We start from the raw sequence: 26,690 nt of genomic DNA on the forward strand, positions 1-26,690 counted from the left end.
GACCTTTCCAAAGTGCGGCCAATACCTCCTGTGATCAGACCTCCCATAGTGTGACGGCTCCCTCCAGTAGTTGGACCTCCCATAATGTGAAGGCTTCTTCTAGTGGTCAGACCTCCCATAGCATGACCGCTCCCTCCAGTGGTCAGCCCTACCATAATGTGTCGGCTCCCTTTTGTGGTGGGACTTCTTATAGAGTGATCGCTCCCCCTGTGGTCGGACCTTCCGTAATGTGATGGCTTCCTTCTCTGGTCAGACCTCCCATAATGTGTTGCCTCCCTTCTGTGGTCGGACCTCCAATAATGTGATGGCTTCCTCCTGTTACCAGACCTCCCATAATGTGTCGCCTCCCTTCTGTAGTCAGACCTCCCATATTGTGATGGCTATCTTTTGTGGTAGGACCTCGCATTGCGTGACCACTCCTCCGGTGGTTGGAACTCTCATAGTCTGTACGCTACCTCCCCCTGTGGTTGCACCTCCAGTAGAGTGACTGCTCCCATTTGTGATCAGACCTCCCATATGTAACGGCTCCCATTTGTCGCTAGACGTCTTTCGTCGTGACTGCTCCCACTTGTGGTTGGACCACCCATAATGTGACGGCTCCCTCCTGTACTTAGATCTCCCATAGCGTGATCACTCCCTCCTGTGGTCGGACTTCCCACAGCATAACAGATCCCTCCTGTGGTCAGACCTCCCATAGCGTGACTGCTCTCTCCTGTGGTCGGACCTCCCATAGAGTGACTGATTTCATTTGTGGTTGGCCCTCTCATAATCTGCCAGCTCCCTCCTGCAGTTGGACCTCCTATAGTGTGACCGATCTCATTTGTGGTCGGACCTCCCATAATGTGATGGCTCACTCCTGTGGTTGAAGTTCCCATAGTGTGACCGCTTCCATTTGTGGTTGGACCTCTCGTAATGTGACTGCTCCCTCATGCAGTTGGACCTCCCATAGTGTGACAGCTCTCACTTGTGCTCGGACCTCCCACAACATGAGGGTTCCCTCCTGTGGATGGAGTTCCCAGAGTGTGACAGCTCCAACTTGTGGCTGGATGTCCTTTAGCGTGACCGCTCCATTCTGTGGTTGGACCTTCTATAGCGTGACAGAGACCTACCGTGGAGCATAAAGTCAGAGGCTGCTGAGAGGACAGAGGTCTCTGCCGCTGTGCCCATCATGAAATCATTGACAGGGTAGTGAGAGAACAAAATGGCCGGGGGTTATTAGCTAAGGATGACACTAGTTTTTGGGGTACACATAGGACGTTAATACATTTGAGTGGGAACAAGAGCCACGATTATTGTATGGTACTACAAAGTCCACTTTTAGCACAGGCACAAAATGTGGCATTACTTTTATTTGGTGGATATATATATATGTATATATATACACACACACATATATATATGTATACACATATATACACACATATATATATTGCACTAACACACATACACATACATATATATACACACACATAAACATACATTTACACACACACACACTCCAGAGCTGCACTCAATATCCTGCTCTGCTGGTGCAGTCACTGTGTACATACATTACATTACTGATCCTGAGTTACATCCTGTATTATACTCCAGAGCTGCACTCACTATTCTGCTGGTGCAGTCACTGTGTACATACATTACATTACTGATCCTGAGTTACATCCTGTATTATACTCCAGAGCTGCACTCACTATTCTGCTGGTGCAGTCACTGTGTACATACATTACATTACTGATCCTGAGTTACCTCCTGTATTATACTGCAGAGCTGCACTCACTATTCTGCTGGTGCAGTCACTGTGTACATACATTACTGATCCTGAGTTACCTCCTGTATTATACTCCAGAGCTGCACTCACTATTCTGCTGGTGCAGTCACTGTGTACATACATTACTGATCTTGAGTTACATCCTGTATTAAACTCCAGAGCTATACTCACTATTCTGCTGGTGCAGTCACTGTGTACATACATTACATTACTGATCGTGAGTTACATCCTGTATTATACCCCAGAGCTGCACTCACTATTCTGCTGGTGCAGTCACTGTGTACATACATTACATTACTGATCCTGAGTTACATCCTGTATTATACCCCAGAGCTGCACTCACTATTCTGCTGGTGCAGTCACTGTGTACATACATTACATTACTGATCCTGAGTTACCTCCTGTATTACACTCCAGAGGTGCACTCACTATTCTGCTGGTGCAGTCACTGTGTACATACATTACATTACTGATCCTGAGTTACCTCCTGTATTATACTGCAGAGCTGCACTCACTATTCTGCTGGTGCAGTCACTGTGTACATACATTACATTACTGATCCGGAGTTACCTCCTGTATTATACCCCAGAGCTGCACTCACTATTCTGCTGGTGCAGTCACTGTGCACATACATTACATTACTGATCCTGAGATACATCCTGTATTATACTCCAGAGCTGCACTCACTATTCTGCTGGTGCAGTCACTGTGTACATACATTACATTACTGATCCTGAGTTACATTCTGTATTATACCTCAGAGCTGCACTCACTATTCTGCTGGTGCAGTCACTGTGTACATACATTACTGATCCTGAGTTTCCTCCTGTATTACACTCCAGAGCTGCACTCACTATTCTGCTGGTGCAGCCACTGTATACATACATTACTGATCCTGAGATACATCCTGTATTATACTCCAGAGCTGCACTCACTATTCTGCTGGTGCAGTCACTGTGTACACACATTACATTACTGATCCTGAGTTACATCCTGTATTATACTCCAGAGCTGCACTCACTATTCTGCTGGTGCAGTCACTGTGCACATACATTACATTACTGATCCTGAGATACATCCTGTATTATACTCCAGAGCTGCACTCACTATTCTGCTGGTGCAGTCACTGTGTACATACATTACATTACTGATCCTGAGTTACATCCTGTATTATACTCCAGAGCTGCACTCACTATTCTGCTGGTGCAGTCACTGTGTACATACATTACATTACTGATCCTGAGTTACCTCCTGAATTATACCCCAGAGCTGCACTCACTATTCTGCTGGTGCAGTCACTGTGTACATACATTACATTACTGATCCTGAGTTACATCCTGTATTATACCCCAGAGCTGCACTCACTATTCTGCTGGTGCAGTCACTGTGTACATACATTACATTACTGATCCTGAGATACATCCTGTGTTACACACCAGCAGAATAGTGAGTGCAGCTCTGGAGGAGAATATATGAGATGTGCAGTTAGTGATGTAATGTATATATCCAGGGACTCGGCCATTTATTCCCTATAGGACATGCACTTTTGGTGCAGACCCTTTACATTTACGTTGGGGGGCACCGATTTTGGACATGCATGGTCCATGGATGCAGCCGGGGAGATGACGAGAATAAGGACAGGACACAATGGGTGCGGGGTGACAGAAGCCAGAACATGTAGGGGCAGCGTCCATGCATCCGGTCCACTCACACTGAAGCACATGCCGGGCGACTGACAGATTTCTGGGAAATGGTAACAATGGACACAACGTTTACTGGAGACGACGTAACGACCACCTGGACACGGGGGGGAGGACAGGACACATGTGACAATGTAACGTCAGGAAGGTCAGTTGTCCACGGGGGCCGGATCCGCTCACATGGTCACCTCGTCATCATTAACCCCTCACATGCCAGGGGCAGCACATCTTAGTCTGTTAGAATCTTATTTATCTCCGAGTTCACGTTTCCGCCGCCGACCGGTGGTACATCGCAGCTCTACTCTCCCCATCATTACGATGGACACCATGACTGTGTCAGACCCGGCTCGCAGCCTCCTTCTGGTTTTCTGTTGCTATGACGATTCAGTAAACCAGAGATGACAGCGGAGACGTGAACTCAGCCCAAGTGTCCGCGGGACATCTGTTAACCCCCCGATGCCCGGAGGCCTCACACCCTCTGCATGCAGTGACCGCTCGTGTCATATGCAGGGTAAATAATAGAACCGCACCGAGTGCCATGTACATGAGCGCCATGCAAAATCCTGCAGAAATTAAAAACAGAAATGGCATAAAACCTGCGTCCTGCAGGAGGAGCGGGATGTGGTGACGGGACCTGCGGGGTCCAGCTCCTTACTCACTTTCACCTTGCTGCCCAGACCCTCCATGGTTTTACACTGGCCGTTTGCCTCCTTGCCGTCCCGTTTTCTCATGCGGAGCGTGTGCCAAGAACATGACTTCCTGTTGTACCAAAAAACGCACCAATCAAATGGCAGAACTGAAATGAGCGCGAAGGCAGGGCGCCGTCCACACAGGGCAGGATCCTGAGGAGAAGCTCAGAGAACAGATCAAGCACTCGTCACGCAGGTTAGATGGTGGCGCTCTGGACCGACGCCGAGCGGACCTGGTATATAGATACATACTTACACACACCAGCAGATACAAAATATCAGCGCCCAGCAGCCAATCACACAGCAGCACCCAGTGGTGCCCAGCACAAGTGTCTGGCTGCCGCTGTCAGTCCTGTCCGTTATATCAAGCTACTGAATTGGGGGGCACCAGTCAGCTCCAGAGCACATTCACACCAATCGTACTGTGTCATGTGAACATTGTCCAAAGGGTGAAGTTCGGACAACACCCCAATGACCGGAGAATGTGAAATCACCGGACACAATATCACATGTAATAACATCAGGGCCTGGAATTAGAATAATATGGCAGCGGTCACCTGACCGGGGAGTAAAGGAAGGCTACCTACCCGCCGGACTCCAGTCTCATCCCATAAGTCTCCTGCTTTATCTGGACTGATCACATAGACCCATGTGATGGAAGCTCATCCTGCAGCGGGTTTCCTGTGACCAGCACCTCACCACATCCTGGTCATGGTGGGCATCTACTATGTCACCTGATGTCTTCTAAAATCTCAGAATATCCATTGAGCCCTGCTACTTAGTCACTTCATAATGTCTTCTAGGAACTACATTTTCTAGAACAATCTTACATCAATCTGTCCTAGCACCTCCTCATTTCACCACATGTCTCCTAGGATGTCATTATCTTATGGCTAGAACCTCCTCAGCTAACATCAATTACTTCATCATTGAGGCACCATCTTCTACAGCCTTCATGATCTCAGCCAAAGTCTACATTGCGGCTCCCAATAGGTCATCTCCCAGCCTAAGCTGCCCCCACATCCTAGACCCTCCTTATGCATCTCCATATGTCCTAGATCCTGACCACGTATCATCATATATCCTAGACCCTAACCATGTATCTCCATATGTCCTAGATCCTCATCATGTATCTCCATACATCCTAGAGCCTGACCATGTATCTCCATATGTCGTAGATCCTGACCATGTATCTCCATATATCCTAGATCCTGACCATGTATCTCCATATATCCTAGATCCTGACCATGTATCTCCATATATCCTAGATCCTGACCATGTATCTCCATATGTCCTAGATCCTCATCATGTATCTCCATATATACTAGATCCTGACCATGTATCTCCATATGTCCTAGATCCTGGCCATGTTTCTCCATATGCCCTAGATCCTGACCATGTATCTCCATATGTCCTAGATCCTCATCATGTATCTCCATACATCCTAGAGCCTGACCATGTATCTCCATATGTCATAGATCCTGACCATGTATCTCCATATGTCCTAGATCCTGGCTATGGCTATGTATCTCCATACATCCTAGATCCTGACCATGTATCTCCATATGTCGTAGATCCTGACCATGTATCTACACATGTCGTAGATCCTGACCATGTATCTCCATATATCCTAGATCCTGACCATGTATCTCCATATGTCCTAGATCCTCATCATGTATCTCCATACATCCTAGAGCCTGACCATGTATCTCCATATGTCCTAGATCCTGACCATGTATCTCCATATGTCCTAGATCCTGACCATGTATCTCCATATGTCCTAGATCCTGACCATGTATCTCCATATGTCCTAGATCCTTGCCAGGTTTCTCCATATATCCTAGATCCTGACCATGTATCTCCATATATCCTAGATCCTGACTATGTATCTCCATATGTCCTAGATCCTCATCATGTATCTCCATACATCCTAGAGCCTGACCATGTATCTCCATATGTCCTAGATCCTGATTATGTATCTCCATATGTCCTAGATCCTGACCATGTATCTCCATATGTCCTAGATCCTGACCATGTATCTCCATATGTCCTAGATCCTTGCCAGGTTTCTCCATATGCCCTAGATCCTGACCATGTATCTCCATATGTCCTAGATCCTGACCATGTATCTCCATATGTCCTAGATCCTGACCATGTATCTCCATATGTCGTAGATCCTGACCATGTATCTCCATATGTCGTAGATCCTGACCATGTATCTCCATATGTCGTAGATCCTGACCATGTATCTCCATATATCCTAGATCCTGACCATGTATCTCCATATGTCGTAGATCCTGACCATGTATCTCCATATGACGTAGATCCTGACCATGTATCTCCATATATCCTAGATCCTGACCATGTATCTCCATATGTCCTAGATCCTCATCATGTATCTCCATACATCCTAGAGCCTGACCATGTATCTCCATATGTCCTAGATCCTGACCATGTATCTCCATATGTCCTAGATCCTTGCCAGGTTTCTCCATATGCCCTAGATCCTGACCATGTATCTCCATATGTCGTAGATCCTGACCATGTATCTCCATATATCCTAGATCCTGACCATGTATCTCCATATGTCCTAGATCCTGACCATGTATCTCCATATGTCCTAGATCCTGACCATATATCTCCATATGTCCTAGATCCTTGCCATGTTTCTCCATATGCCCTAGATCCTCACCATGTATCTCCATTTCCGAGAGCCTCATCATGCATCTCTTAGATCCTGACCATGTATATCTCCATATTTCCTAGATCCTCACCCTCTTGCCTTTCACTGATTAGCCCTACATCTCAGCCTCACCATCTTGCTCTTCTAGGTCGGCTCTACAATGTGCCTCATCCCCCCCACCGCCTTCCTTTCTAGAGGCTCCACGTTCTGGATATCAGCCACGTGATGTTCAGCAGCGTGGACAGATCTGGATGCGGAGTCTTGGTGCAAACACCACGAATGGCGCATCATGAGCCGATCAGAGACTTGAATGTTATATCTTCACAGTAAATCACAACTGTGCAAGCAGAGGATCGGTGGTGACAAGAGGAGGTGACGCTTCCCTGTTATCATGTCCGGCACACGTAGCATTAACACTTCATGCACAGATATAATGTCAGAATCCCCCCGCTGTACATGGCGCCCTGCATCACCTAGGACAGGGATTGGCAAACTTCAACTCCCAACATAATGCAAATCATTAACAAGCTGTTGCTATTAGGAAATGCCGGTGGGGGGGTTTCAATAGTTTTAACACAGAAAAAATGTCAAAGGATGTAGACCCCTAATCTAGGATTTCCAGAGTTAAAGGGGTCCTCCAGGATGATGCAAGGAAGGCAAGATTATCAGAGAGGACGGGCTATGTTTTATAAGAAGGCATCGTCACATGTTGATCCTGGAGGGGGGGTTGCAGGGGTTCTGTTACACCCCTGCACTAAATTGGGGGGGGGGAGGTGTACTTTACATAATCCTGGATGAGCCCTTTAAGAGCACAATACAATATGTAGTGTATTTGGGGCCCTGGTCCAGATAGAGTATCAGGAGCTTCAGGTTTCCTTTTGCTGCAGAATTCTTGCATGTTAATAAATTGACATTATAATTGCCGAAAATTCACAAATTCCAAAGAAATAAAATTAAAAAAAAAAAAATACGAAAATAAATAAAAATCCCCAAAAGATAAAACGCTGTTGCCTGGTGACACATGTTGATCCTGGTGAAAATTTATTTTACATATTTAAAATAGTACATTTAAAATTATTAGTTACAATACAGGTACAATGATGACCATTGTGACTAGCATCATATTGCACGATCTGACGGCATCGATAGGACTGAGGTTTATTTTTTTCTCTCTTTTTTTCGCTTTTTTTTTTTTCTTTAAATAGTGCAAAATACTTTATACAGGAATGTACTGGGGGGCGCGGCGCAAAACAAGATATCTTACAGGTTTACCGTGAACATATATTAAAATAATCAGAAAATAAAGTCCAAAGAAAAAGCGAAGATAACGACAGCTGTACATAGAAATTGCCACAGACAACAGAATAAATCTCCTCGTCGAGGAGCCTGGCTCAGTCCCACACAGTCCTATCAGCACTTTACAGTATGGCAACATGGCACGTAGTCCGCTCCGGGCCGTCTGCACCGGCGTCATCTATACAGAACTCGTCTTTACCGTTTCTGTACAATTATTAACAAAAAAAATAAAAAGAAATAAAAATAAGGAGCGACCCGCGTGGCGCCGGCCGCAGGCTCCGCATTCATCTCTTCTTCCAAACGCTGTGAAATAAACCAGCAGAATTTCCCCATAATCCACACACGGCGCCGGGCAGCACTTACTTGATGCTTCTGTCGTTACTGTCAGCAGAAGGTTTAGTCATTTGTCCCAGAATTGAACCAGGGATCCAGCCTTCGGCCGCCGGCGACTGCTCGTTGGACGGCCGGTAGACCAGGAACATGTTCTGCTGGTTGACGGCCAGGACTTGGACAACCTCCCCTTGGTAGACACAAATCTCGTTCTCCTTCAGTGCATAGTAGTCTTGGATAACAGCCATGGAGGTGGTCCCGTTACACCCGGCCAGCTCGTTCTGCGGGGGGTGGAGCAGGAGGGAAGGGTTAATCAGGAGCGCTCAGGGGGGAAACGCTCACCATCCCCCCAAAGATACTTTATATCACAGATATGAGGGTCTCATCATGTACAGCGCCCGGCCTGGGGTGAGCAGCGGCGCCCGGGACTGGTGGCCGCTTATCTCCAGTAGTCACATGAAACACATGCCGCCGCACAGACGGGCTCATTACCTGGCTGGAGTCGTACTTCTCTGCCGCCTGGTACAGGTCGTACCCCGGGCTGCCGTTTATATACTTTATATCACAGATATGAGGGTCTCATCATGTACAGCGCCCGGGACTGGGGTGAGCAGCGGCGCCCGGGACTGGTGGCCGCTTATCTCCAGTAGTCACATAAAACACATGCCGCTGCACAGACGGGCTCATTACCTGGCTAGAGTCGTACTTCTCTGCCGCCTGGTACAGGTCGTACCCCGGGCTGCCGTTTATATACTTTATATCACAGATATGAGGGTCTCATCATGTACAGCGGCGCCCGGGACTGGGGTGAGCAGCGGCGCCCGGGACTGGTGGCCGCTTATCTCCAGTAGTCACATAAAACACATGACGCTGCACAGACGGGCTCATTACCTGGCTGGAGTCGTACTTCTCTGCCGCCTGGTACAGGTCGTACCCCGGGCTGCCGTTTATATACTTTATATCACAGATATGAGGGTCTCATCATGTACAGCGGCGCCCGGGACTGGGGTGAGCAGCGGCGCCCGGGACTGGTGGCCGCTTATCTCCAGTAGTCACATAAAACACATGCCGCCGCACAGACGGGCTCATTACCTGGCTGGAGTCGTACTTCTCTGCCGCCTGGTACAGGTCGTACCCCGGGCTGCCGTTTATATACTTTATATCACAGATATGAGGGTCTCATCATGTACAGCGCCCGGGACTGGGGTGAGCAGCGGCGCCCGGGACTGGTGGCCGCTTATCTCCAGTAGTCACATAAAACACATGCCGCTGCACAGACGGGCTCATTACCTGGCTAGAGTCGTACTTCTCTGCCGCCTGGTACAGGTCGTACCCCGGGCTGCCGTTTATATACTTTATATCACAGATATGAGGGTCTCATCATGTACAGCGGCGCCCGGGACTGGGGTGAGCAGCGGCGCCCGGGACTGGTGGCCGCTTATCTCCAGTAGTCACATAAAACACATGACGCTGCACAGACGGGCTCATTACCTGGCTGGAGTCGTACTTCTCTGCCGCCTGGTACAGGTCGTACCCCGGGCTGCCGTTTATATACTTTATATCACAGATATGAGGGTCTCATCATGTACAGCAGCGCCCGGGACTGGGGTGAGCAGCGGCGCCCGGGACTGGTGGCCGCTTATCTCCAGTAGTCACATAAAACACATGCCGCCGCACAGACGGGCTCATTACCTGGCTGGAGTCGTACTTCTCTGCCGCCTGGTACAGGTCGTACCCCGGGCTGCCGTTGGAGGTAGGTATTTTCCTTTGCGGCAATGACTGATTCCGGGTGGGGAGGTTGACGCATTTTTCGGAGCCCATGGGTGTGGTGGACAGGGGTCTGCTGCTGGGGGTGGGCGCCCGGCTCATCTGCGGCTTATTCATGGCGGCGTTACTCTCCTTGCGCTGGTACTCTATCGGTGATTGCAGCGCTGCACGCGGTAGAGAAGAGCAGTGTCACGGCACATCCAAATGCAGACATTTCACTTTAACTTAAAGGGGTTTTCTAGTTAAAGGCTATGTGCACATGTCAGGATTTCTTGCAGAAATTTCCTGACAAAAACCGGACATTTCTGCCAGAAATCCGCATGCGTTTTTTTATCTCCGCTCTGCAGCACAAATCCACGCCCTGCCCTGCTGATCTGTTACAATGTATCACCTCAGGATTACACGCTGACACAAGTGTAACGACCTCTCAGCTGTGTGACAGTACTGGATCAGGAGGAGTTCGGGTCTGGTATCGGCCGGTCACTGACTAGAAACACACAATACTTTACTTTAAGGCTGAGACTTGGCCCCGACCTAAAGGCCTGTCACACAGCTGAGGGGATGTTACATTGTATGAGGATCAGACACGGCTCTCTGTTGATAGCTCTTACCTACACTGATACATTGTAACAACACCTAAGCTGTGAGAGCAGGGCTTTTTTTTTTTCCAACACTGACAGCAAGCAGAGATGTATTTTAACGCTATGGCTGCACATTAAAGCTCTGGGCCCAATGGGCGGCACAGATATGCAGGTCAGAGTATTAATAGGGTGAGGATGCAGCGAGTGAGCGGGCGGTACACAGCGGGCGCTACACGGCGGGCACAGTCACACACACTAATACGTCAGTATGAAGAGAACGACTTACTGGGAGGAGGGGACGGGCGCAGCCATGAAGGAAGAGAAGCGCAAGAGTTAACAGGACGGAGACAAGACAGAGGAGAAGCAGCAAATCACAGAATACAGATTAACCCTTCACAACAAATATGGCGGCCGCACAGGACGGCGGCCCGCACTGCAGCACGTGGCCGCCTGGTGGCAGCGTTCCCAGAGTAGGATTGAACCTTGTATAACGAGACCCGGGTGTGGTTCCGATCGGCCGATCCACATTGCAGCCCAAATTACTCCATATATCGGGTGTAAGCATTGGAGCGAGGAGCTATGATAGATCCCAGCAGCAGTATCCCCAATCCCAGAAATAGTCCCCACAAGAATCCAAGGAGATCCACTGACCGCACAGAACCTCAGCAGGACCAGGAGCGTCGAGATCCAATACCGCCCCGTCAGCGGGTTGTAAGGGGTTAAAGGGAACCAGTCACATCGGATAACACTATTAACCTGCAGATACGTTATTAAAGGTTCACAGAAAAGTGTCCGGCAGCGGTACAGGGTGGGTGGTACAGGGTGGGCGGCACAGGGTGGGCGGTGCAGAGTGTGCGGTGCAGAGTGGGTGGCACAGGGTTGGCGGCACAGGGTGGGCGGTGCAGAGTGTGCGGTGCAGAGTGGGTGGCACAGGGTGGGCGGCACAGGGTGGGCGACGCAGAGTGGGTGGCACAGGGTGGGTGGTACAGGGTGGGCGGTGCAGAGTGGGCCGTACAGGGTGGGCGGTGCAGAGTGGGCCGTACAGGGTGGGCGGTGCAGAGTGGGCCGTACAGCGTGGACCGTACAGGGTGGGCGGCACAGGGTGCGCGGTGCAGAGTGGGCCGTACAGGGAGTGCTGTACAGCGTGGGTGGTACAGAATGGGCAGTACAAGATGAAGATATGTTGTTAAAAATTTAAAAAAAAGTGTTCGGCGGCCATACAAGGTGGACAGTACATGATGGGCTGTACAGGGTGGGCCGTACATAGTGGGCCCTGCACAGTGGTCCGCTCCAGGGAGAAAGTGAACTTTATTCCTTCCAGGAGCTGTCAGCTGTCATTCGATACAGTGTCCTGAGCAGGGTCTGAGGCCGCTGCTTTCACTGTACGGAGAGGGGACTGAGGCCGTTGCTCACTGATTAATGAGCGGTGACTGTAGCAGTGTCGGCACTGTGTAATGAGCGGTGACTGTAGCAGTGTCGGCACTGTGTAATGAGCGGTGACTGTAGCAGTGTCGGCACTGTGTAATGAGCGGTGACTGTAGCAGTGTCCACACTGTGTAATGAGCGGTGACTGTAGCAGTGTCGGCACTGTGTAATGAGCGGTGACTGTAGCAGTGTCGGCACTGTGTAATGAGCGGTGACTTTAGCAGTGTCCGCACTGTGTAATGAGCGGTGACTGTAGCAGTGTCGGCACTGTGTAATGAGCGGTGACTGTAGCAGTGTCGGCACTGTGTAATGAGCGGTGACTGTAGCAGTGTCGGCACTGTGTAATGAGCGGTGACTGTAGCAGTGTCCGCACCGTGTAATGAGCGGTGACTGTAGCAGTGTCGGCACTGTGTAATGAGCGGTGACTGTAGCAGTGTCCGCACTGTGTAATGAGCGGTGACTGTAGCAGCGTTGGCACTGTGTAATGAGCGGTGACTGTAGCAGCGTCCGCACTGTGTAATGAGCGGTGACTGTAGCAGTGTCGGCACTGTGTAATGAGCGGTGACTGTAGGAGTGTCCGCACTGTGTAATGAGCGGTGACTGTAGCAGCGTCGGCAGTGTGTAATGAGCGGTGACTGTAGCAATGTCCGCACTGTGTAATGAGCGGTGACTGTAGCAGTGTCGGCACTGTGTAATGAGCGGTGACTGTAGCAGTGTCCGCACTGTGTAATGAGCGGTGACTGTAGCAGTGCCCGCACTGTGTAATGAGTGGTGACTGTAGCAGTGTCGGCACTGTGTAATGTGCGGTGACTGTAGTAGCGTCGGCACTGTGTAACGAGCGGTGACTGTAGCAGTGCTGGTACCGTGTAATGAGCGGTGACTGTAGCAGTGTCCGCACTGTGTAATGAGCGGTGACTGTAGCAGTGTCCGCACTCTGTAATGAGCGGTGACTGTAGCAGTGTCCGCACTCTGTAATTAACCCCATATCTACAGGATAATAATATTACCCAAAGTGACCCCATCCCTTCACTGTCATTTGTAAAAAAACAAAACCAAAAAACATGAAACCCCCCCCAAAAAACGAACCACCATCCCATAATTCATCATGCAGACCACCCAAGAATGAGTGAATATATGTATATATAAATATATATATATATATATATATATATATATATATATATATATATATATATTCCACGTTGCAGTCCCCCCCACTACCATGCATCCCACTCACCATTGAGGAAGTCTCGCTGGGTTTCCAACACCTGGCTGATGTCCTGCACCCAGGCCTGCTTGATTTCAGAGTTGGCCGCCTGGAGAATGACCCTCTCAGAGGTGTCTCTACTCATCAAAGCAAACTTACAGGGATCGTTGTCAACATTTTCTTCCAAGACAAGATAATTTATCTGTGAAAGGAGAAATAATATGACCCCCAAAGCTATGAGATCAGGAGAAGAGATGCAGAGTGTAAAACGAGTTGCAAAATGTGAGAGAAAAGGTGCGGAGATTGAAATCCTAATAAGTTGTACAGAGAATGAGAACAGGAGAGGAGGTGCGGAGATTGGATTTGCAGAGAGCGAAATCTGATGACGAGAAGGTGCAGAGAGCAAGAGCAGACGAGGAGGTGCAGAGAGCAAGAGCGAGCGAGGAGGTGCAGAGAGCGAGAGCGGGCGAGGAGGTGCAGAGAGCAAGAGCAGACGAGGAGGTGCAGAGAGCAAGAGCGAGCGAGGAGGTGCAGAGAGCAAGAGCGAGGAGGTGCAGAGAGCAAGAGCGGGCGAGGAGGTGCAGAGAGAAAGAGCGGGCGAGGAGGTGCAGAGAGCGAGAGCGGGCGAGGAGGTGCAAAGAGCGAGAGCACACGAGGAGGTGCAGAGAGCGAGAGCGAAGGGGGAGGAGAGCGACAATGGAGGTGCGGAGAGGAGATTGAGGTTGGAGGTTCAGAGAGTGAGAGCAGAGATGTGGCGAGTGGGGAGAGGAGAAGAGGAGACAGAGAATAAGAGAGTGTGCAGAGAACGAGAATGGGAGAGGAGGTGCGGAGAAGAGGTGCGGAGAACCTAAGAAGGTCTGCGGAGAGTGAGTTAGGGAGTGGAGGTGCAGAGAGCAAGAGAGGAAGTGCATAGAGCGATAGCGGGAGAAGAGGAGCGAAGGTGCGGAGAGCGAGAGCGAAGGTGCAGAGAGCGAGAGCGAAGGTGCAGAGAGCGAGAGCGAAGGTGCAGAGAGCGAGAGCGAAGGTGCAGAGAGCGAGAGCGAAGGTGCAGAGAGCGAGAGCGAAGGTGCAGAGAGCGAGAGCGAAGGTGCAGAGAGCGAGAGCGAAGGTGCAGAGAGCGAGAGCGAAGGTGCAGAGAGCGAGAGCGAAGGTGCAGAGAGCGAGAGTGCAGAGAGCGAGAGCGAAGGTGCAGAGAGCGAGAGCGAAGGTGCAGAGAGCGAGAGCGAAGGTGCAGAGAGCGAGAGCGAAGGTGCAGAGAGCGAGAGCGAAGGTGCAGAGAGCGAGAGCGAAGGTGCAGAGAGCGAGAGCGAAGGTGCAGAGAGCGAGAGCGAAGGTGCAGAGAGCGAGAGCGAAGGTGCAGAGAGCGAGAGAGAAGGTGCAGAGAGCGAGAGCGAAGGTGCAGAGAGCGAGAGCGAAGGTGCAGAGAGCGAGAGCGAAGGTGCAGAGAGCGAGAGCGAAGGTGCAGAGAGCGAGAGCGAAGGTGCAGAGCGAGAGCGAAGGTGCAGAGCGAGAGCGAAGGTGCAGAGAGCGAGAGCGAAAATTCAGAGAGCGAGAGCGAAGGTGCAGAGAGCGAGAGCGAAGGTGCAGAGAGCGAGAGCGAAGGTGCAGAGAGCGAGAGCGAAGGTGCAGAGAGCGAGAGCGAAGGTGCAGAGAGCGAGAGCGAAGGTGCAGAGCGAGAGCGAAGGTGCAGAGAGCGAGAGCGAAGGTGCAGAGAGCGAGAGCGAAGGTGCAGAGAGCGAGAGCGAAGGTGCAGAGAGCGAGAGCGAAGGTGCAGAGAGCGAGAGCGAAGGTGCAGAGAGCGAGAGCGAAGGTGCAGAGAGCGAGAGCGAAGGTGCAGAGAGCGAGAGCGAAGGTGCAGAGAGCGAGAGCGAAGGTGCAGAGAGCGAGAGCGATGGTGCGGGGAGCGAGAGCGAAGATGCGGGGAGCGAGAGTGTGGAGAGCATGGAGTGTGAGAGCAGGAGACGAGGTGTAGGGAGTGAAATCTGATGGGAGTAGGAGCCAAATCTCTCACCTTGATACCTCTTTTAAACATGTATCCCGGGGTGGAGGACCCTTTCCGAAGGAGTTCGCTAAAGATGACGATTTGCTCAAACAGGAAAACTCTTCTCTCCTTGGGTCGAGACTGTAGACCAGATTCCTGCTCAATGACGAAGAACGTATCCTGCTGGAGGAGTTTACCCTGGGCTGTCAGCTTACCCTGGAGGAGAGGGTGGCACAGTTATGCCATGATAAGTATACGTACAGTTGTATGAAAAAGTGTTTTCCCCTTTCGGATTTCCTATTATTTTGAATGTTTGTCACACTTAAATTTTTCATTTTTTTTTTTTTTTTTAAAATAAATAAAGGTCTTTATTATTAAAGGGAAAAAGAAATCCAAACCTACAGCGCCCTGTGTGAAAACGTGATTGCCCCCCTTTAAAACATAAATTAACTGTTGTTTATCATATATTTGTAAAGCTGAGTTCACATTCCCTAGCCACCCAGGCCTGAATACTGCCACACTTCTTCTCAATCAAGAAATCACTGAAATAGGACCTGACTGACAAAAAAGAAGAAGTAGTACAAGTAGCTCCTCAAAAACTAAAATTGTCGAGATTCAAAGAAATTCGAGAAGAAAGTAATTGAGATTTATCAATGAAAAAATTGGCAGATTTTGGGCCAAGATCCTGATTTGAAAGAGATGGTAGAAATAGGTCCCCTGTCTGCTTGTCGCCGAAGTAAAAATATTAGGGACTGTTTGGTACGAAACCGGTTTGTGTCTAATCAGGTGAGTTGGTTGAGAGCGGGTGTCCCAAAAGGCAATTTTAAGTGTGGCCATTGTAATTGTTGTATGTATCATCTGACAGGCAGCACGGTAAAAGTTGGCTCAATTTTCCATGTGGTACGTGATTTTATTTCCTGCAGGACAACACATGTTGTATATCTGATCTTTTGCCCATGTGGGTTTTTCTACACTGGCAAAACGATCCGTCCGTTGTTCGTACGAGTAAGGGAACATTATAATTCTGTACGCACAGGGAAGGGGGTTCCCCGGGTGATTAATCATGTAAGGCAACACCATGATGGTAATACCCAAGTATTACGTTTTGCTGGTTTAGAGAAAGTCTCCTTACCGCAACAAGGAGGACACTTGCATCGCCTGTTGTTGAGAAATGAAGCAAGGTGGATTCTGCGCGCAGGCGCATTAGCATGTCCGTCTTCCTGTAAAAGGTCACATTAATAATTTTTGTTATCTAAAGTATTTGCTCAGGTTTTTGTGATATGTAATTGTTTTTAATCTTTTTATCTATTGTGTGTTATTTCACTTGTATTCCGATGAGCGGTTACGTATCCGCTATGACGTTCTAAGAAGTGGGAGGTTCCAGAAGATCGCACAGGTAAAAAGGCCCACCCCACTTCCTTCCGTCATCAGGACCTGTTGAAGTGCTTTGTGCACGAAACGGCCGTCGTCCGTGTGTGTTCACATCCCTCCCTGCTGTATCACGTTATGTCCGAATAAAAGTTTGACAGTCCAACACCGGTGAGTGCGCTCCACTTTTTTGCTTTTTTGAACATTCAAAGAACTGCAGGCCTCACTTGGCTCAGCTAAGGTCGGCCATCACAACTCCACCGTAAGAAAGAGACTGGGCAAAAATGGTCTGCATGGCAGAGTCCCTAGACGAAAACCACTGCTGAGCAATAAGAACATAAAGGCTTGTCTCAGTTTTGCCAGAAAACATCTTGATGATGCCAAGACTTTTGGGAGAATACTGTGTGGACTGACGAGACAAAAGTTTAACATTTTGAAAGGTGTGTGTCCCAAAATATCTGGCTTAGAAGTAGCTCAGCATTTAGAAAAGGAACATCCTACCAACAGTAAAATATGGTGGTGGTAGTGTGATGGTCTGGGGCTGTTTAGCTCCTTCAGGACCTGGAAAACTTGGTGTGGTAAATGTAACCATGAATTCTGCTGTCAACCAGAAAATCCTGAAGGAGAATGTCCGGCCGTCTGTTCATGACCTGAAGCTGAAGCACACTTGGATTATGCAGCAGAACAATGATCCAAAACACACCAGCAAGTCCACCTCCGAATGGCTTAAAAAATAAGAAATTGAGACTTTGGAGTGGCCTAGTCAAATTCCCGTCCTTAATCTGATTGAGATGCTGAAATAACCTTAGAAAGGCGGTTCATGCTCGGAAACCTTCAATGTGGCTGAATTAGAACAATTCTGCAAAGATGAGTGACCCAAATTCCTCCAGAGAGTTGGAAAAGACTCATTGCCAGTAATCACAAACGCTTGACTGCAGTTGTTGTTGCTAAGGGCGGTCCAACCAGTTATTAGGTTTAGGGGCAATCAGTGTTCACGCAGGGCCCTGTAGGTTTGGACTTCTTTTTCCCGTCATAATAAAGACCTTAATTTATAAACTGCATTGTGTGATTTCTTGTGTTATCATTGTATAATATTTACATTTGTTTGGTGATCGGAAACATTTAAGTGTGAAAAACATGCAAAAGAATAGGAAATCAGGAAGGGGCAAACACTTTCACACAATTGTACATAACAAAACTGATTTACAGGTCGGTATTATACAAGACCCTGTGCACCTCCACTGCTGTAGATTTCCCCTCTAAGAGCAGGGGGGCCCCGACATAATTAACGCTCTCTTTTTTGTTAACATTTTGGGAAATCACAGAAGTTCACATTTTACATAATTTGACGCTGCTGTGAGCGACGCTTCAGGCACACGGATCATAAGAGGCTAATAGGATGGAATAACATTACACAATGTGAGCACACCCAGCCTGACTAACCATGTGCAGAGCGGCTGCTTCCCGAACAAACCCGTCCTGCTGGTTCTAAGCCTGATCTCACAAGGCTGCTACTGGCCCCAAAACAGCAGGGACCCCTCAGTGGCAGAAACGACCTCACAGCCGAGACTAGGTGATCCAGAAAGGCCATAAAGGGGGTGCTAATACTTATACAAACTAGCAGAGTTTTACTTTTCACCTCGAATCCCTGAAGCCTCCCCAGGTTCATCATGTCGTTGCAGCGTTTCGGTACAAGGCACATTAACTCCACGGCTTTCTGCGCAGGAGGAGATAAAATGGAGAGTGTTACGTCCCCTTCCCTCCGTCTTCACTGTAGTACTCTAATTCATGTAAAGCACAGAGAATGATGAGAGTTGTAGACTGTTCCCAGGGAATGGGATTCCGGGAGGAGAAAGTGCATTGGGGGTCCCTTAAGGATCAAGGACCTTCCGCCAAGACCCCAAAAATCACTCATGTCTAAGGCTGACATCACAGCAGCTGACGACTCGTCATGTCCCGCGGGATGCAGCGGAGTAACACTCCCAGTTTCCAGAGCCCCGGACATCATACTCCTCTTCCTCCAAAGACGAGACCCACCTCAGTCTCCGTGCACTCCAGGCCGGCCTTCTGGCTGTATTTCAGAAAGTCCTGAAAAGAGAAGGCGGTTGTGAGTGTGGCCTCCGGTCAGCGGTGATCACTCTGCGGCACGGGCCGCTCTCACCTTCAGAAGCAGCTGGTACTTGGTGATGCGCTGGATCGGTTTAATCAGGAAGTCGCTGATGTTAAATCGCTGGTTAATTTCCTGCTTCACTTCCTGTAAAGAGAGAAATCGGACACAATAGTCATCCACGTACTGGACACGGATCCTGCGGACAGACTCCCGTCCTGCGCACCAGATGTACGAGATCAGGAGGCGCCCGCGCAGAACATTTACCCACAAGTCTCCAGATTCAGAGGAGCAGCCAGGACTCCGCTCAGGTGACTCCGCTCTTTAGGACCCAGTGGTGGTGACAGCTTGTGAAAATGCAGAATATGAGGGACTGTAATGATACATTGTATCCGGACCTTGTACCAGAGTGTGTAAGGTTGGGTGCCCAGGATCCGGAACTAGCAGAGCTTTGGATGCAGCGTACGGTCGCTACATGCAAAGCGCTGCCGTCTACTGAACGCAGGTGAATCCTCTGATCACTGAATCGTGCGGATTCACGGCGCCCAATACACTTTATTGATGTAATTTCTGTTGCGGAGACTAGCGCCTCTGTGAGAGAAATCAACATACTGCAGTCTGGACGGACGCGCCACATGTCCGTCTCTGCGGGTGAGCCACAGGCGTCTGTGGACACATGGTGGACATGGGATTTCTTGAAATGCCACCAATATGCTGTAACATCTGAACGCAGTGTAAAAACCCACAGCAACTCTGGATCATGGGCACGTACACTTATACTTCACAGCTTCACTCCCAATTCTGCAGATTCAGACAGAAAACGTCGCAGCGGGCTACATCTGTATATTATACGAGACGGGGATCAGTGGTGAATCCGCCTCTGGAGAATGTCTTCAGTAATGATCGAGGGTCTTACCTCAAAGAAGGCGTCGTACTCCGCAACCACATATTCCGAGCGTGGTTTATTCTGGCAGTAGACCACATACATGTGCAGCTTCCGCTCCTGGATACAGAGAAACAGTGACTATTACACACACAGAACTGATGGCGTCAGGCTGATGCCTATGGCGGGGTCCGACCACAGTGTGACACCCCGCTCCTAACTGCTGCCGCTCACTGACCCGGCCACCCTGTGGTGGAACCAGTGACCAGGCCACATTTATCACATCTCACACGTACTTGTCCAGTAAGCTGCACACACACACTGCACTAATTGTATTTGTCACAGACGTCTATATATCTACCTATTCTATGTGTATTTAGTGTGTGTACTCCACCTCTTCTGTCCTGTCGGCTCCTGCAGTGATTTTACAGAACACAGGAGATGAATTGCCGGCTTTTCTTCTATCTATCTATGTAATATATCTATTCTATCCTAACCTGTCAGTGTGAATATACTGTAAGCGGCAAATTAATGATGCGGGATTTCTACGTCGATGCTGTGCCGGTCTCTGATTGGTCGAGGCCGCGACTAATCAGAGAGCCGGGATTTCCAGGACAGACAGACGGAAAAACCCTTAGGCAATTATATATATATATGTCTGTCCTGGAAATCCCGGCTCTCTGATTAGTCGAGGCCTGGCGGCCTCGACCAATCAGCAACGGGCACAGCGACGATGATGTCATAAAGGACGTAGACATCCCACGTCTCTGGCGGCCTCGACCAATCAGTGACGGGCACAGCGATGATGATGTCAAAAAGGACGTAGAAATCCCACGTTTCTGATTCAGTGACGGGCACAGTATCGACGTAGATGTCATAACGGTTGCCATGGCGACGATGATGTCATAAAGGTTGCCTCGACCAATCAGCGACGGGCACAATCTGCCACGAATTCTGGAATCATCATTGTCCATATACTACGGGGACATGCATATTCTAGAATACCCGATGCGTTAGAATCGGGCCACAATCTAGTATGTATATATATATATATATATATATATATATATATGCATGTATATGTATGTATGTATGTATGTATGTATGTGTGTGTATATATATATATATATATATATATATATATATATATATATATATATATATATATATATATATATATATATATATATATATACACACACATATACATAGTACAGACCAAAAGTTTGGACACCTTCTCATTTAAAGATTTTTCTATATTTTCATACTTTAATAGCAAAAAGTTCAATGCTTACAATAAGGAAAAGGTATAAGAAGACATACAACTTATGCAAAACAGTGTCAAAATAAACAGGAGAAAACTTACAGAAATTATCTAACTGGTAGTTGCTTTCTGCTTCCTGAGGGAAGGAATAATGTAGATTGGATCACATCAGCTTCTCAGGCTGCCCCACCATGTGAACACAATTCTCTGTCTGCAGCCTAAATTTATAACTTTGGTCTGAGGTCAGGTTTCTAGACCGGCCTCCCAGGTTAATATCATAATTGCGGTCTGTTTGTTTGGGCACGGCAGCTCTACTAATGAATATATTATTTTCTCTTGTGACCAGATTCCCAGGAATACATCACCTCAGGCCGCAATTTAGCATCTCCCCTCCAAGACCTTAGAGGTGCCAAATGTTGCTTTTCTTCTCGGCCCTAGCTAGACCCCTTGGTGGGATATGGAGACAGAATTTCTACTAGTCCCAAGGAAGTACCTATTAACACCTAGGTGCGACTTGCCTTCAGGACAGATGTTACATTATCACTAGTCACACATATAACCCTAGACATATGTCCCTACACACACACACATATATATATATATATATACACTAGATGGTGGCCCGATTCTAACGCATCGAGTATTCTAGAATATGCATGTCCACGTAGTATATTGCCCAGCCACGTAGTATATTGCCCAGTCTAGTAGTATATTGCCCAGCCACGTAGTATATTGCCCAGCCACGTAGTATATTGCCCAGCCACGTAGTATATTGCCCAGCCACATAGTATATTGCCCAGCCACATAGTATATTGCCCAGTCACGTAGTATATTGCCCAGCACAGAGCCACGTAGTATATTGCCCAGTCTCGTAGTATATTGCCCAGCCACGTAGTATATTGCCCAGTCTCGTAGTATATTGCCCAGCCACGTAGTATATTGCCCAGCCACGTAGTATATTGCCCAGTCACGTAGTATATTGCCCAGTCACGTAGTACAGGTCCTTCTCAAAAAATTAGCATATAGTGTTAAATTTCATTATTTACCATAATGTAATGATTACAATTAAACTTTCATATATTATAGATTCATTATCCACCAACTGAAATTTGTCAGGTCTTTTATTGTTTTAATACTGATGATTTTGGCATACAACTCCTGATAACCCAAAAAACCTGTCTCAATAAATTAGCATATTTCACCCATCCAATCAAATAAAAGTGTTTTTTAATAACAAACAAAAAGACCATCAAATAATAATGTTCAGTTATGCACTCAATACTTGGTGGGGAATCCTTTGGCAGAAATGACTGCTTCAATGCGGCGTGGCATGGAGGCAATCAGCCTGTGACACTGCTGAGATGTTATGGAGGCCCAGGATGCTTCAATAGCGGCCTTAAGCTCATCCAGAGTGTTGGGTCTTGCGTCTCTCAACTTTCTCTTCACAATATCCCACAGATTCTCTATGGGGTTCAGGTCAGGAGAGTTGGCAGGCCAATTGAGCACAGTAATACCATGGTCAGTAAACCATTTACCAGTGGTTTTGGCACTGTGAGCAGGTGCCAGGTCGTGCTGAAAAATGAAATCTTCATCTCCATAAAGCATTTCAGCCGATGGAAGCATGAAGTGCTCCAAAATCTCCTGATAGCTAGCTGCATTGACCCTGCCCTTGATGAAACACAGTGGACCAACACCAGCAGCTGACATGGCACCCCACACCATCACTGACTGTGGGTACGTGACACTGGACTTCAGGCATTTTGGCATTTCCTTCTCCCCAGTCTTCCTCCAGACTCTGGCACCTTGATTTCCGAATGACATGCAAAATTTGCTTTCATCAGAAAAAAGTACTTGGGACCACTTAGCAACAGTCCAGTGCTGCTTCTCTGTAGCCCAGGTCAGGCGCCTCTGCCGCTGTTTATGGTTCAAAAGTGGCTTTACCTGGGGAATGCGGCACCTGTAGCCCATTTCCTGCACACGCCTGTGCACGGTGGCTCTGGATGTTTCCACACCAGACTCAGTCCACTGCTTCCTCAGGTTCCCCAAGGTCTGGAATCGGTCCTTCTCCACAATCTTCCTCAGGGTCCGGTCTCCTCTTCTCGTTGTACAGCGTTTTCTGCCACATTGTTTCCTTCCAACAGACTTACCATTGAGGTGCCTTGATACAGCACTCTGGGAACAGCCTATTTGTTGAGAAATTTCTTTCTGGGTCTTACCCTCTTGCTTGAGGGTGTCAATGATGGCCTTCTTGACATCTGTCAGGTCGCTAGTCTTACCCATGATGGGGGTTTTGAGTAATGAACCAGGCAGGGAGTTTATAAAAGCCTCAGGTATCTTTTGCATGTGTTTAGAGTTAATTAGTTGATTCAGAAGATTAGGGTAATAGGTCGTTTAGAGAACCTTTTCTTGATATGCTAATTTATTGAGACAGGTTTTTTGGGTTATCAGGAGTTGTATGCCAAAATCATCAGTATTAAAACAATAAAAGACCTGACAAATTTCAGTTGGTGGATAATGAATCTATAATATATGAAAGTTTAATTGTAATCATTACATTATGGTAAATAATGAAATTTAACACTATATGCTAATTTTTTGAGAAGGACCTGTATATTGCCCAGCACAGAGCCACGTAGTATATAGCAGAGCCACGTAGTATATTGCCCAGCACAGAGGCACGTAGTATATAGCAGAGCCACGTAGTATATTGCCCAGCACAGAGGCACGTAGTATATAGCAGAGCCACGTAGTATATTGCCCAGCACAGAGGCACGTAGTATATAGCAGAGCCACGTAGTATATTGCCCAGCACAGAGGCACGTAGTATATAGCAGAGCCACGTAGTATATTGCCCAGCACAGAGGCACGTAGTATAGAGACTTAAAAAAAAAAAAAAACATATACTCACCTATAGCCCGTTGTAGTCCTGCTATACTTACCATCCGCCGCCTTTCTCGCTCCTCTCCACGGACCCGGGTTCGCTCCATTGCAAGCGGCAGCTTGCGGTCCCGTAGCAGGGCTGGTGTGAGCAGGACCTATGATGACTTCGCGGTCACATGACCGACCGTGACGTCACGGTAGGCTCTTGTCCCACAACAGCCCTGGGACGGGAGCGGAACCTGCCGCTTGCAATGGAGCGGTCCCGGGAGCGTGGAGAGGAGCGAGAAAGGCGGCGGAGGGCGAGTATAGCAGGTTTTTTTTTAAATAATTTTTAACATGACATATTTTTACTATTGATGCCGCATAGGCAGCATCAATAGTAAAAGGTTGGGGACACAGGGTTAATAGCGGCGGTAACGGAGTGCTCTACACCGCGGGCCGCTACCGCTGGAGTATGGAGCGTGCAGGGAGCGGAGCGCCGGGGACACAGACTGCGGGGAGCGGAGCGCCGGGGACACAGACTGCGGGGAGCGGGGACACAGACTACGGGGAGCGGAGCGGAGCGGCGGGGACACAGACTACGGGGAGCGGAGCGCCAGGGACACAGTGCGGGGAGCGGAGCGGCAGGGACACAGACTGCGGGGAGCGGAGCGGCGGGGACACAGACTACGGGGAGCGGAGCGCCGGGGACACAGACTGCGGGGAGCCGGGGACACAGTGCGGGGAGCGGCAGGGACACAGACTACGGGGAGCGGAGCGCCGGGGACACAGTGCGGGGAGCGGAGCGCCGGGGACACAGACTACGGGGAGCGGAGCGGCGGGGACACAGACTACGGGGAGCGGAGCGGCGGGGATACAGACTATGGGGAGCGGAGCGCCAGGGACACAGTGCGGGGATCGGAGCGGCAGGGACACAGACTGCGGGGAGCGGAGCGGCGGGGACACAGACTACGGGGAGCGGAGCAGCGGGGACACAGACTACGGGGAGCGGAGCGCCGGGGACACAGACTACGGGGAGCGGAGCGCCGGGGACACAGACTACGGGGAGCGGAGCAGCGGGGACACAGACTACGGGGAGCGGAGCGGCGGGGATACAGACTATGGGGAGCGGAGCGCCAGGGACACAGTGCGGGGATCGGAGCGGCAGGGACACAGACTGCGGGGAGCGGAGCGGCGGGGACACAGACTACGGGGAGCGGAGCGCCGGGGACACAGTGCGGGGAGCGGAGCGCCGGGGACACAGACTACGGGGAGCGGAGCGGCGGGGACACAGACTACGGGGAGCGGAGCGGCGGGGATACAGACTATGGGGAGCGGAGCGCCAGGGACACAGTGCGGGGATCGGAGCGGCAGGGACACAGACTGCGGGGAGCGGAGCGGCGGGGACACAGACTACGGGGAGCGGAGCGCCGGGGACACAGACTACGGGGAGCGGAGCGCCGGGGACACAGACTACGGGGAGCGGAGCGCCGGGGACAGTGAGTGCGGGGAGCAGGCGCCGGCCACTGACTGCGGGGAGTATGGAGCGGCCATTTTCTTCCGGACTGTGCCCGTCGCTGATTGGTCGTGGCTGTTTTGCGGCGACCAATCAGCGCCTTGGATTTCCATGATAGACAGAGGCCAGGACCAATGAATATCCGTGACAGAAGGACAGACAGACGGAAGTGACCCTTAGACAATTATGTATATAGATACGATATATATATATATATATATATATATATATATATATACACATACACACACACACACATACATACACACACGTGTGTCGCTGACATCTATATATCTATGTATTCTATGTGTATATATCTATTCTATCCTAAACTGTCATTCTACGATTTTACTGCACGCGGTACATGAATTTCCGGCTTTTCCAAGGAGATCGGTGTGTAAAAGTTGGACAGCACTCGCATGGTCCGAGTGCTGTGCAATTTTATTCTCGCACCCATTGACTTCTATTGCGGGATGCTATCCAATTTCCGATTACAATCACAGCATGCTGAGACTTTTTCCAATCATGATCCGATCCAAGCTGGGAAAAAAACGCAGATGAATACACGATCATAGAATTATATTGGCCCGAATGCAATCTGATTTCCAATTGGTTTGCATTCGTCCGATTTCCTTGCAAGTGGGAATGAGCCCTTACAGAGAGACTTATGACACTCTTATACTGTGCCCAATGACAGAATATCCCTCCTGGTCTCCAATCTCACCACAAGCCGACAGTAGACAGTCGAAGCCCTGGTCGCTTCTGAATCTCATTACTCGTGGATGACACGGACAGAACAGAACATTCAGGGGAAGAATCCACTCACGTGCTTGATGAAAAGCTGGGCCAGCCGCTCCGGCTCCGGGAGACATTTCTGCAGCTCCCCAAGGAAAAAGCTGAGAAAGAAAAAAACCCTAACATTTAGAGACACGCCTGTGGGGTTCAGGGGGTTAAAATATTAGGTATTCAGAGATCATAAAGAGTTAGAGACCGGAGCGCCCCTCTGGAGTCTCCATACAGGGCTGTGCAAAAGTAACAGGCAGGTGAGGAAAAATGCTGCAGGGAAGAAAGTGATCAAACCTGGAAGGGTTAATAGATTAGCTGTCAATTAGCAAAATGCAAAGTGACTGAAGAAAAGAGAAATGTAATTCCCTCAGTGTATGGTGACCACCCATCGAGTCCGTCATAAGTATCTGGTGACCGCCCATCATCTGCATTACTTGTGTCTTATTGTGCTCAGGCTTGCCATGGTGTGTGACCTGTAAC

At 49.1% G+C, this 26,690-nt stretch overlaps 1 protein-coding gene across 8 annotated transcripts in view; it reads right to left on the reverse strand.

Annotated features, from left to right (window-relative positions):
• KALRN (kalirin RhoGEF kinase) overlaps positions 1 to 26,690 on the reverse strand; it is a 424,214-nt gene that overhangs the window by 84,824 nt on the left and 312,700 nt on the right. For 5 of the 8 annotated variants that reach the window (XM_069732606.1, XM_069732607.1, XM_069732608.1 and 2 more), the window contains 10 exons: positions 26,251 to 26,320; positions 19,819 to 19,905; positions 18,957 to 19,049; positions 18,833 to 18,883; positions 18,435 to 18,512; positions 15,458 to 15,643; positions 13,477 to 13,648; positions 10,159 to 10,397; positions 8,500 to 8,747; positions 4,128 to 4,227 (listed from right to left, as the gene is read on the reverse strand). In XM_069732606.1, the coding sequence (XP_069588707.1) occupies positions 4,128 to 4,227; positions 8,500 to 8,747; positions 10,159 to 10,397; positions 13,477 to 13,648; positions 15,458 to 15,643; positions 18,435 to 18,512; positions 18,833 to 18,883; positions 18,957 to 19,049; positions 19,819 to 19,905; positions 26,251 to 26,320 (1,324 nt within the window). Of the gene's footprint in view, positions 1 to 4,127; positions 4,228 to 7,864; positions 8,748 to 10,158; positions 10,398 to 13,476; positions 13,649 to 15,457; positions 15,644 to 18,434; positions 18,513 to 18,832; positions 18,884 to 18,956; positions 19,050 to 19,818; positions 19,906 to 26,250; positions 26,321 to 26,690 lie in introns of those variants that run through there. The other 3 variants (XM_069732612.1, XM_069732613.1, XM_069732614.1) reach the window with 1 other exon arrangement.

Source organism: Ranitomeya imitator, chromosome 7, assembly GCF_032444005.1.
Source record: "Ranitomeya imitator isolate aRanImi1 chromosome 7, aRanImi1.pri, whole genome shotgun sequence".
Taxonomy (NCBI): domain Eukaryota; kingdom Metazoa; phylum Chordata; class Amphibia; order Anura; family Dendrobatidae; genus Ranitomeya; species Ranitomeya imitator.